Source organism: Megalobrama amblycephala, linkage group LG3, assembly GCF_018812025.1.
Source record: "Megalobrama amblycephala isolate DHTTF-2021 linkage group LG3, ASM1881202v1, whole genome shotgun sequence".
In the NCBI taxonomy this organism is placed as follows: Eukaryota; Metazoa; Chordata; class Actinopteri; order Cypriniformes; family Xenocyprididae; genus Megalobrama; species Megalobrama amblycephala.
The window spans coordinates 53,178,619-53,191,837 of NC_063046.1; the positions used below are offsets into that span (position 1 = coordinate 53,178,619).

Genomic DNA, 13,219 nt, shown 5'->3' on the forward strand with positions numbered 1-13,219 from the left:
TCTATTTCATAAAACACTTTTTGCAAAACACAACACACAAAAATCTAACAGGAAGCACCATTGTTTCTGTCCAACTACACATGGATGATGTATTTCTTTTCTTTTGTACTATGTAATACTGTATTCACAACCACAAATGCTTACAGTAAAAAAATAGTTTGGTTTTAATCTTGCTTTCGTGTTTACTGTGAATTTTTCAACATCTCTCTGCCAATTACTTTCAATCTTGTACAGAAATGTACATTGGAGCTCAAGAAAGAAGAGCTTTAGGTTTTGAATAACTGTGTGTATATGATATATCCAAAAATAGAATATTACAGCAAAGGTGTTTGCAATATAAGACAAATGTTTGCTTTAGAGATGTGTTAGTGATATTTTGAATGCAGTGCTTCATTTTGCAAGAGATGTGAGGCATTTTGCATTTTGCATGTGCAATTCTTGGATTTGTGTGTAAAGTTTTGAAAAAAATGAGGCAAAGTTTTGAAAATGTGTGTAAGCAATTGAAAAGGATATAAGGTTACGTGCAGGAGTATGGATTTGAAGAAGACCAGAGAGATATGAAGAAGCTAAGATTTTGAAATCAATTCGAAATTTAACCGGAAACCAGTGCAAATGGTGAAGAACAGGAGAAATGTGCTCTATGGAAGTGGTTCTAGAGATCATTCATGCAGCTGAATTCTGGGCCAGCTGCAGTCTATGCATAGTTTTAGAAGGACGACTAAAGAAAAGAGAGTTACAATCTATACGTGACGTAACCAGGGCATGTACAAGAGTAGCAGTGCTGTCCGCTGTCAACGAAGGATGAAGACGTTTATGTTTCGCAAATGAAAATTGGCAGAACGAAATAATATTATTAATGTGATTTAAAAAGAATAAGGTACTATCAAGGACAACACTCAAGACTTTTAAACCTGTGAAGATGGAAAAACTACTAACTAGTCAATTGTCACAAAGAAACTATCAGATTTTGCCAGATTAGACTTTGTGCCTACAAGAAGAACTTCAGTTTTATCACTATTTAGTTTAAGGAAATTAAATGAAAACCAGTTTTTAATTTCAGCTAGACAGCTTGATAGAGACAGTGGAGGAAAGACTGAATTAGGCATGGAAGACATGTAAAGCTGGGTGTCGTCAGCATAGCAGTCGAAATGAATTCTGTACTTTCTAAAAACATGTTCAAGGTGCAGTAAATAATAACAGAAGAGGCCCCAAGACTGAACCTTGGGGAACACCAACGGTAACATGCGATAGCTCAGATCTAAAATGTTTGAGTTGTATGAACTGAGTGCAACCAGAACGAGAAGATCTAAACCAAGACAGACAGGTGCCCGTAACTCCCAGGGATGACCGGCCTGTCTAGGAGGATGTTATCTGAGATCGAATCAAAGGCCGCACTCAGAACAAGCAATATAAGTTTAGTAAGCTGTCCAGAATCATTAATAATTTTGACAAGTGTGGTGAAACGTGCGAAAGAGAAAAAACCTCACTGGTTGCAAGTATGGTTGAGCTTTCACTGACCATATGTGATGAGCTCGATGTACTGTATGTACGTTAATCAATTTTATTCAAGAATGAAATAGGTTTATCAGTTAAAATGACTCTTTCTCTTTGGAAGAATTGGATTAAACCGCTCGATTCATATGGATTACTTTTACAATGTCTTTATGTACTTTTTGAAGCTTGAAAATGCTGTTTACCTAGACTTTCAATGGATGGACAGAAAATTATGATAGAATATTAGAAACATATTAATTTGTGTTTCAAATGGGTGGACTGGGTGGACTGTCCCTTTAATAGGCCTATATTACAAAACATTTCTCAGACAGAGTAATCAGATTGAAATCAGGACCTTAACAATTAATCAATAAAACTGATAAAAGGAAATAATCATTTTTATATTTAAATCATGTAATGGAGGTATTTATGTTTAGTTTTTTTTTTTTAAACAAGAAAACCTACATTAAATTTATATTGCATGCAATGCTTGTATTTTAAATTCCTTTTTTCCACAGCATGAACAGCATACATTCATACACTTGTTACATTTGTTAGTAATGCATTCCCACAAATAAAATACGGGATCTTTTTAAAGCAATTATAGCAATAATTAATGTATTAATTATCAAAACAACTGTTAGTTGCAGCCCTAGTTGAATAGTGACAATTAAATTTTATCATAAGTTGTACATTTAAAGTGTTTACTGCAGGAAAATGATTTATTTTCTCATAGAGTACTGCATATCTCAGGACTGCATCATGCGTAGTGCAGCGTGTTTATGATTCGACTCAATTTTAATCTGTCTGTTTTGAGATCGACTGGTTCTGCTGCACTGATCTTATAGCTTACATACGAGGCTATCATTTCCTTCACGCTGCCAATAGCAGTAATCATGACACGCATGAATGGACACAGACTCGACTGCAGTATCAGTGAAACTGGGGAAGAGGAATCAGAGAAAAGCAGAGACAAACAAACAGACATAAAAGGGACAAAAACCAACTTAAAAATGTTATTAAACAGGTTTCTATTAAGAATGATATTACAGCCTAGTACTAAGGCCAGTGAAAATGAAGACAGAATATTAAGGCTCTGAACTCACAGAGATGAAGACAGATTATTGCCAGTTATTTTATTAACTCTATCTTTCCTAAGGATTCACTCAGTAAGTTTTTTCTCATTTGAAAAAAAAAAAAAAAAAAAAAAGTTTATCCCTGAAGAACTGAAGTACTTTTGGAAAATACATATAGAATCATGAACACACATGAAATGTAGACTCCAGTCATATCAGTAGCCTAATAAAAACTTCATTTTACAAGGAGCAGGTCCAGTGTTATTTAAGCATCGTTGAATATTGTTATTAATATTCTGAATTCGTTTTTAAAGTTTTAGTAATTTTGTTGTTTTTGTCATTTTTTATCGCTTTTTTTTTTTTAAATGTCTATACAGCTGATATTAATTTTTATTTCAATTTTATTTTTAGTTATTTTATTAAATCACATTTAAAATGAGAAATGTTGCCTAAGAAATTAGCTGAAATAAAATAATTTTGAATTTTTAATATTTTATTTCAAATAACAAAAATGTTTTCTTTTTGGTGTTAGTTTTAGTTGACGATTATAATAACCATGAGCTGGTTGCCTCATGGGCACTGCCATGTTGAGATCACATAATTTTATATTGGTAATAATAAGTATTAATTGTCTAACTGCTTTTAATGCATTTCTACATCGCTAACTGAAATCTTTTGCATGACGCTGCATCCACACCACTAGGTGTCAGTAATCCAAGATGACTGGCGATGCAGAAGCACTTACCATTTTTGGCCACTTCTGCAATGATGTTGGCTACTTTTGGTGTACATGAGTTCTGCGCAGAGAGAAGAGCGGGCATCATGGCGAGAGCACCCATCTCCTGGATCTTTTCACTAGTCTCAACATCTGAAAACAGAGTGAGGAACATCAGTGAATAATATGATACTATGAAAGGATCTTCCCTGCAAACACAAAGGTTGAATATTCAGTCACAAGTAGTAATGCCCGAACCGAAGACTCATTGAGAAAGCACACGTCTAAATCGTTACAAGTAACGAGAGTTACGTAATCAGACTACATTTTTTAAGTAATGCATTACTTTTAAATATACAACAAAATATCCGAGTTACGTTTTCAAATAAGTAATGCAAGTTACTTTGTTTTCCCATTTATTGACTGACCGCTCTCCTGTTTCCATGCTGAGAGAAATCAGGAGTAAGTGCAGAGGTGTTGTGTGCGCTGTGTGAACATGATGGGTATTGTAGTTCTAGACTAAATATGAACATGCATTTACTCATCACAGAGATTCAGTGTTCCTCAATGCAAACTCAGAATATTAAGCAAACATGAAATTTTAAATCACAGAAATATACTACATGTATTTAATCTCACTTTATGAACAATGTCTTTTGCTGCTGACCTTCGATAATCTAATTCAACTGTACTAATAAGCAAGAATGACTTTAGATAAACATCACTGCAGGACGGGCTGAGAGCCATGGGAATGGAGCAAGGCTGGTGGCACGAGTGCTAATGAGCATCACCTGCGCGCCACACTGGTCTCGAGTCCCACGGAGGAGCTCGGGAAAGATAAAAGGAGGAGTGATGACAGGGAAGGATGAGAGAGGACTGGATTCTATGTTGGCGTTTTGTTTTATTTTTTGTGGCAGTCGTCTGTGTGGGGCTGCTGCTTTACTTTCCCGCCTCCTCCTTCCCTGAACTGGAACTTTTGTTACAATCACACTGTGTTTCATTTTTTTGTTTTTACTTGATGAAGTCGGAGTGTTTTTCTTCTTTCTTCTCCTGTATCCTATTCTTCTTCAATCCAGAATGGCAGCACAGCTGAAAGGTTTGTTTGAGCTGCGCCCTCTACTGTACAATAGTGAATTTGCATTTCCTTTGCTTTTGCATTTTTGGTGTGAAAGGGCCTTTACATTTGCCAAAACCAGAACTTCTATTTTATTTATTTATATTTGTTAATAAAAACAAACAAGCAATTCCAGCCCAGAAGAGATAAAAAATATCGCAAAAGTAACATAACACATTACTTTGCATAAAAAGTAACTAAGTATCGCAATTACTTTTAAAAGTAACTTTCCCCAACTGAAATAAAAGTTGAAGTACTAAAATTGCTAAAAATAAAATAAGCTAAATAGAAACATAAAAAAACCTAATAAATATGACAAGAGCACATAACAAAATTATAAAAACTTAAAATAAAAACAATAATTAATTTAATTTAATAATGCATAATAATACTAAAGTAACACTGATTTACAAGTTTAAACTCGCCAAAGGTCAGAGACTGAAACAGAAGAGAAAAATAAAGTTGAATAAAGTAATTATTTTTGTTTTGTTTTTGTGCACAAAAATTTTCGTTGCTTCATAACGTTAAGGTTGAACCAGTAAAGTCACGTTGACTATTTTAATAATGTCTTTACTACCTTTCTGGACCTTAAAAGTGCAACCTTGAATAGTTGCGTTGCTTTCCATGGGGGATCAAAAAGCTCTTGAATTTCATCAAAAATATCTTAATTTGTGTTCCGAAGATGAAAGAAGGTCTTATGGGTTTGAAACGACATGAAGGTGAGTAATTAATAACGGAACTTTCATTTTTGAGTGAACTAACCCTTTAAAAGGCATTAAAGTAAACTCAACATCCATGAGTTAAACCGTATATTCTACCTCATTCTTGGGGCCTCGAGTCTGTATAGTCAGTTTTTATTACTTTATGACAGACATAAATTCTCATCACAAAGTCTACATACATTTAACACTTTTTTCTGTTATTTTCTGCACAATCATTCATGGAGACTGACACACCATTATTCTAATTATAATATTTTCCACAATGGTCTATAATTGTTATATAAACCATTTAATGTAACCCCACCCTTAAATGGTACATGAAGCTTCTAAGGTCTTTTCCAATCTAAACGGGTGTTTTTGGCAAGAATAATGCTGGGGAGAACTGAGCTTGATCTTTCCACTGCATTTTAACTGATGCTTTCCATTTATTTTATTTTTTAATGAGGTTTTCTATTCAGTTGGCTGCATTAATCAACACAGAAACATGACACAGCAAAAGAAAAAGTAACTGCAAGGTCCTTATTAAAAAAAAAAAAAAAAAAGGATTTTATTCAATCCAGCATCCGTGGATAATCTGAATTTAAGATATATGAGCCCTGAGCTTAAGTCAAGGTTCCTTCCCTTTGCTTCTCAATCATTCTTTCAGCTTTAAAGAATGGTGGAAATTAACAGCTATATAAAAGATATGCAGACTTACTATTTTGGGCCAAAGCTTTGAGCAGGCAGTCCAAGCAGCCCTCGACGCTGTCTGAAGCGCTGTCTGCCGATGAGAGCTTCAGCGTCTTCAGGGCTTCGCTTAAGTTATCTGCTGATGAAAGGGAAATAATCAACAGCTTTATATTTTCAAGTTTACAAGTGCACAAAATTATGAAAAGATAAAATTCTTGTGTTTAGAAAGTACAGTGTTCTTCTAGAAGCCCAAATCAATGAACTTCACAAAGCTTGTTAAAGAAAAAAATAAAATAAAGTGCCTCAATTATGCTTTTTCAAATATTACCTTTCATGCAGTGTGTAATATAACTGCTTGTTAATGTAAAAGGTCTACAAAGTTTTAAAAATCAAAGTGCATGACAAATAAAGTTATTGTCTCCTAAAAGAAAGAATCAATTCTGAACTGCCGAAACGAGTCGTCAGCAATTCCAGTCTCACTTCCTGTCACAAACCTACGTATCAATGTAACAAATTTCCTTGATGCGCCCTCAAACACTGTAATTGTAGATGAGGCCTGGAAGAGTTTGATTCATGTTGTCGACAACTGATACAGAAAAACCGACGGCATCGTTCATATCGCTGTGTATCAAGCGCTGGGGAAGCCTAAGGAGCTGAAATTCAGCTATGGTAATAGGCGTTTCGTTTCCATCATGCGCTTTAAGCGGTCGACCAATCACAAAAGACTGGCCATGTGACCAATCAGAGCACAGTAGGCTCGTAGGAAAGGAGGGGTTTAGAGAGACTGGATCTTTGAACAAACTGTTTCAGACACCGTGAGAAATGAGGTGATGTGCAATGTATATTATGAGAAAATTAAAGTGTTTTTTGGATACATGAAAATGTATTGTAGGAGACCTCCAGAACAAAATTAGGAACCTTTAAAACAGTATTTGTCGAAAGGAAAAATTTATTTGAGAATGAGCATTTTACTTGCCCAAATGGGCAAGTAGCCAGATTATAACAATAACAATAGAATAACTATGGAAGCACCAAACTTCAATTCCATCAAAAATGTTTGGGCAAAAATTATTCTGATTTTATTATCTGTTACAGGGATGTAATACAAGTTCAATAAACAACTAGTAAATATTAAAGGGATAGTTCACCCAAAAATGAAAATTTGATGTTTATCTGCTTACCCCCAGAGCATCCAAGATGTAGGTGTCTTTGTTTCTTCAGTAGAACACAAATGATGATTTTTAACTGCAACCGCTGCCGTCTGTCAGTGGTATAATGCAAGTTTGCGGGAACTTGGACTATAAGAGTAAATAAAACACGACAGACAAATCCAAATTAAACCCTGCGGCTCTGACAGCGGCAGTGATGTCTCGCGCTCATTGAAGTATACGCGCGAGACATCACTGCCGTTGTCAGAGCGCGATCAGACCTCACGAATCGAGTGATGAATGCAGTTGGACATAGTGGTGTATAAGAGGTAAAAAATGATATAAATACTGTTCGGTTTCTCGCACAAACCGATCGTTTAGTGTCTTAAGACATCAATGTGTCGTCACGAGCCGCAGGGTTTAATTTGGATTTGTCTGTCGTGTTTTATTTACTCTTATAGTCCAAGTTCCCGCAGACTTGCATTATACCACTGACAGACGGCAGCGGTTGCAGTTAAAAATCATCATTTGTGTTCTACTGAAGAAACAAAGACACCTACATCTTGGATGCTCTGGGGGTAAGCAGATAAACATCAAATTTTCATTTTTGGGTGAACTATCCCTTTAAGTGAGTTACATTTTAGACACAGTACTGACTGTTTTTGCTCTGTTTCGCCAACGAAAATAGTTCCAAACAAAGCCTTTAAAATAGTATAACAGTTTTGCATGTTCAAGCAACACACAGCAGTGTTTCATTACTGAATGGCTCAGTGTTTCTGAACAAATTGGGTGAGTCAATGATTCAATGACCCAGTCACTTGTTCAGTTTCATATTTAAAAGTATCACTGCATTTTCCCCAAAATTTCATATTAGTATATTCAGAAACTTTTATTGAAAATCTCATAACATATTTATTCAGTTGGATTAGATGCAGCATCTGTGTTCACCTCAGCAGTACAAAAATAGGATTTTGGTGATACTGATTTAATTTGACAAGTGTCTTATTGTTCTAAGTGAATTTATTGATAAAATGTAAGAATTTGACATGAAACAATATGCATACATTTAAAAGGTAAGGGAAAATGCCCTTTTTAAGAGGTAAAAAAAAATCCCTGGAAATCAATATAACATGGCAAATATCACAAATACGCTGATTTAAGTAAGTAAGAGGTAATAGAACTTTGGACATAATAAACTACATTTACACCACAAAAACTTTTTTCCTTCTGGACAAGTAACTTTTTTACTCGCATAACAAGTCTTATTGTCGCATTAGGACAGTAAAACGATAGACGGTAAGCATTGGGGGAGCAGAAAAGGGAACAGGATTGGGACCTAAACTTGGGGCACCCAAAGTGTTACTGCACTGTATGTCAGAGCTTTTTCCTCTTTTGTAATGTCTCTCAGCCTTTCTTCAAATATTCCCTCTTGATCACTCTCTCTTCTCCCCCATGAGTGGACACACCCCCTACTGCTGATTGGCTACAAGTGTGTTGTGGCGCTTTCAACAGTGTTTCTCAGAAATCACTTACTGCACCTTTAAGGCACTCATTCTACTACATTCAATAATTTTGCAGATGCTTTAAAAGCTCAACTAATATGACAACGGCAGAAAAGAAGACAATTTAGCCAATTAAAGTGTGAATGAATGGTGATTCTAGAATATACTTGTCACTCTAGGGATGGTTAAAGCAAGTGAAGCCTTCGTTCCATTAACAGACTACAACAAATCATGTTGAGAAAGGCCAACAGAGACAATGAGTCAAATCTAATCTTCCTGCTGCTTTTCAAATCACAAATGTCTTGTACTGCATATTTAGTCTAGAAAAAAAAAAAAAAAAATCTCAAGAACTTTCAGCAGCAAACAAACCATATAATACTCCTGTACAGAACATAACAACTACAAAACTACTGATTAATACTAGCTCTAAGTTCCTTAGAAGAATAACAAAATCAAACTTTTTTTTTTTTTTTGCAAAATAAACTGATTTTTTTATATTTGATGCCATTTTCTACCCAAGATGGCTGTCTTCTTTGTGTTCAGTTGAATATAAAAAAAGTGAATCTTTATTACAAATTGTGCAAACAAGCTAATATGTTCTCATATCATATGTTCTCTACAATATATTTAAAGTAAGAAACTGCAGTTAAGGTGATTGAATTCAGCAAACACACACTTGTGTTTTTGGGTGTATATACTGCAATAACTATCACACTGGGCAGAAATAGCAGCGTGCAAGCAAAGTGAATTACCTTGGGTAGTATTATGCAATATTTTTCAGTTATTCAGTCAGGTACAAACAAATATCTGAAGACTGTTGCCGTTGAATGAAATCAGTTCAAATCTGATTTGCTTACTTTACACAACTACAAGTAAGAGCACACATTTTCTTATCTGTATTGTGCAATATTAATATGGTGGAATGGCCCTTTAACAATCAGGATAATCAGAAAAATGAGCTGAAACAAAACGAGACAGGCAGATACTGGTTTGTGATATAGCTTTGTCGTTTCTCTAGGACTTGTCAGAAACCGACCAGCTCTGGCGTAACTGCTGCCTTTTCACAGATTGAACACGGCAAAAATGCTTTTCTTATTTAGTATTTCTGTATTTATTTAGTATTTTTTGTATTTATTTGTAGTATTTCTTGTTTCCAGTCTAAATTTGTAAAAATTCTTAAATCCAGATGCTTTTACTAGATAAGTAAAATGACATAAAATATTTTTCCTTGTTTTCTGTGAAAAAAAAAAAAAAAAAAAAAAAATCAAAATGAAGTGAGTTTTTGCTTAAAACAAGCAAAACAGGGTAAACAGAAACAAGACTGTTTTTCTTACCCCATTTGGCAGATTGTTTTACTTGTTTTAAAGGTGCAATATGTAAGAATTTTGCAGTAAAATATCCAAAAAACACTAGGCCAGTGTTATATATTTTGTTCACTTGAGTACTTACAATATCCCAAATGTTTCCAACTATTTGTAAATCGTGAGAAAATTGCAATTTTAACCAAGGCTCCGGGACGTGTGAGGAGTCGCTTGTCAATTGTGTCATACCCGCGTTACCCTCGGTTTCTGGTTTTATTTTGTAGGAACCATGGAAACACCAAATACGCTTTAATATTTACATGTTTTAATAAGCAAGGGAACAACTGTTTGGTTACATTTATAGACAGAAAACTAATTATTGTTTTATAGCTCAACACGTTTAGTCTTATTGTTTAAATCTAATTTTCTTGATTTTTTGCGAGTACCATGCTTTACCATGCCTCAGAGAAAAACACTATTTTGTGAAGTAGCTAACATAGCATAATCAGATGCAGCTTTATTTTTAGTAACAGTAATACAGCATTTTCTCTATCATACAATACGCTTTTAAAATTAATTGCATGCCATTTATCAACACAAGACATCCAACAACACTCGGTCCCTGTTCTGCTTCATACTACAGTAACGTTAATAATCGCATCCATGAACATGAGAAGAAACGATTCCTATCCCGAGTCCTATCCTGATTATTTGCACGACTGTGAAGTGAAGACCACATGTCCCAAGATTTCGCGCTCAAACTTGCCGTCATCAAGCTACGCCTTTGTTTTGAATAGACCTCTAGCGGAGAGAAATCTTACATATTCCACCTTTAAGAAAAAACTCATTTCATTTTGATTTTTTGAAAACAGGAAAAAATATCTTATGTCATTTCTCTTATCTAGTAAAAGCATCTGGATTTAATACATTTTAGATATTTGGACTGGAAACAAGACAAAAATACGAAATTAAGAAAAATCTCTCTTTTTTTGCAGTGAACAAGAATTATAAGTTGCCATAAAATCAAAATTTATCCTATTTATTTTTTCTTAAAGGTGCCCTAGAACCAGTTTTTACAAGATGTAATATAAGTCTAAGGTGTCCCCTGAATGTGTCTGTGAAGTTTCAGCTCAAAATACCCCCTAGATTTTTTTTAATTAATTTTTTTAACTGCCTATTTTGGGGCATCATTAACTATGCACCGATTCAGGCTGTGGCCCCTTTAAATCGCGCTCCCTGAGTCCGACTGTTACGTAACAGTCGGTGTTATGTTGAGATTCGCCTGTTCTTCGGTGGTCTTTTAAACAAATGAGATTTATATAAGAAGAAGGAAACAATGGAGTTTGAGACTCACTGCATGTCATTTCCATGTACTGAACTCTTGTTATTCAACTATACCAAGGTAAATTCAATTTTTGATTCTAGGGCACCTTTAATGCATGTTACCGGTATTATTGTGAATAATGCAGCCATGTATTTTATACTTTTTTTCTTTTACTTTGCAAATCGATAATTAAAATAAATAATTTAAAAGATTTTTCATCCATTTCACTCAGAAAAACATCATAATATGGTAATAAAGTCAGTTGCAACTTTCATTTCATATCAACTTTAAAAAGATAGTTCACCACTCATTTGCTCATGTTGTTCCAAACCTGTATGACTTTTTCTTATGTCAAATACAAATATGATATTTTGAGAAATATTTTTCTTCTGTCCATGAAATAGAAGTCAATGCTCACCAAAACCAACATTCTTCAAAATATCTTTTTTCTTTTCTTTTATTTATACTTTTAAATTATACTTATCAATTTGTGTGGATGACAAACATAGCAGAATACATATGGTACTGTGTGTCTGTTTTCCACTCGCTATGCTGATTCTTCCTTCTATAATAATATGAATGATAATGCTAAATGATTCCGAATAATATTAGTTCACATTTCAGATTTGCCGTCACATAACGGATACTTGATCCGTACTGATGGGGCTGTTGGAGTGCATAAGACAAAAAGGCTGGGAATCACTGTCCCAACACACATCGCGCCCATCCCTTGATCACAATATATCCCTTGACCTCTGCAGACTCACCATCTTGCTATTGCATGTTCATATTCATTCTAATAATTTGAACATGCACTGAGGAGCGCAGCAAGGCGAGGGTTATTTATCTAGTTCACATATTTGTGTCAAGTATTACATCACAGGCTGTCAATCAAACAACACCAGGATGCACTGGGGATGTCTAAGAAATATGAACTTCATTTCCTGGCAGCAGGGATGAACCTGGATTCCCAGCAGATTTAAATACTCATCTCAAAAGCTGTTTTCAGGCAGTGGCGATCATCTCACCAAGCCAGAAGAATATAATTAGCCCAAAAATGAAGGATGCAGGATGAAGAGCATGTGTTGTCCTGTTGTGAATAATCCATGGAAACGTTACATCACAGCCTCCCTGAAGGATGAGTTTCTGCATACTGTGTTCAAATCGCATAATGTGGACATGGACACGCTCTGGTTGTGGCTCAAACCCATCAGTTACTGCCTGAGCTACTCGTACACTTACTAGTGTGCATTTATCATGTGTAATACTTCATATTCTCTACCAGATATCAGCAAATCTTCATGTTTCGCCTTACTTACCCATCTGGCTAGTGTGTGTTTTAGTCCAAGCGGTCTCCAAGTGTAGTCTCTGGAGGACTAACTGTGATGGTTATCTTGAGGCGGGTACCGGATCGGTTTTGGTTCGCTTGTCAGACAGATATCCGGGCAAGGCCCACCTTAACCCACGCTGCTCCGGTGAAAACAGCCTCTACAGCTCCAGATGTACCGGGGAGATGCATACACCCGGGCTAAATCCCTCTGCGCTGATGTCGGGAATTATGTAATTTTATCCGAAGAGATGAATGCTCATGTGCATCAAAATAAAGCCAGTGCCACTTCAGATGCACTTCCTTCTAGCGAGCAAGCGGTCTGATTCTCTGCACAGCAGACGAGAGCGGCGACGCCCCGCCTTCCACTCATCTGATTGGTTTGTGAGCTGCACTGAAGGTTCTTGTCTGGAAGCTGATTGGTAGACTATGTTGTCAGTAAAGCAAGCCACGCCTCCTCGAGGGTTGTTCGAGTCTTGTTGCTTACAACTCAAATATGAAATGGGAAGTCCGACTCGTTTACGCGAATCGGTTCTTTTGAACAGTATTGCCGGTTACAAAAAAAAAATAAATCAGTGATTCGTTTACGTCATTACGTCATCGCGTGGCAAGTAAGTCTGTTACGTTTTATTTCATTTAGTTCTAAAATAGATAACATTCAGTGGAGGAAAACATGGTTATTATATACTGTATACCTAATAAAGTGAAAGAAATGCATTTTAAATTTTTAAATTATAATGTATACCCTTGTAATGCTCTTGTGTCCAAATTTTTGTGATGTAGCTGATATATGCACCTTCTGTAAAAAAGAAAGTGAAGATATTTGT

The 13,219-nt window shown here is 35.4% G+C and overlaps 1 protein-coding gene across 3 annotated transcripts in view; it reads right to left on the bottom strand.

Moving 5' to 3' along the window:
- rap1gds1 (RAP1, GTP-GDP dissociation stimulator 1) overlaps nucleotides 1-12,759 on the bottom strand; it is a 56,546-nt gene extending 43,787 nt beyond the window's left edge. For 2 of the 3 annotated variants that reach the window (XM_048186048.1, XM_048186046.1), the window contains exons 1-3: nucleotides 12,385-12,759; nucleotides 5,819-5,929; nucleotides 3,316-3,438 (exon numbers count right to left, since the gene is read on the bottom strand). In XM_048186048.1, coding sequence (XP_048042005.1) covers nucleotides 3,316-3,438; nucleotides 5,819-5,929; nucleotides 12,385-12,388 — 238 coding nt within the window. In that variant the 5' untranslated portion in view covers nucleotides 12,389-12,759. The remainder of the gene's footprint in view (nucleotides 1-3,315; nucleotides 3,439-5,818; nucleotides 5,930-12,384) is intronic. The other variant, XM_048186047.1, reaches the window with a different exon arrangement.
- Between the last annotated feature and the right edge of the window lie 460 nt (nucleotides 12,760-13,219).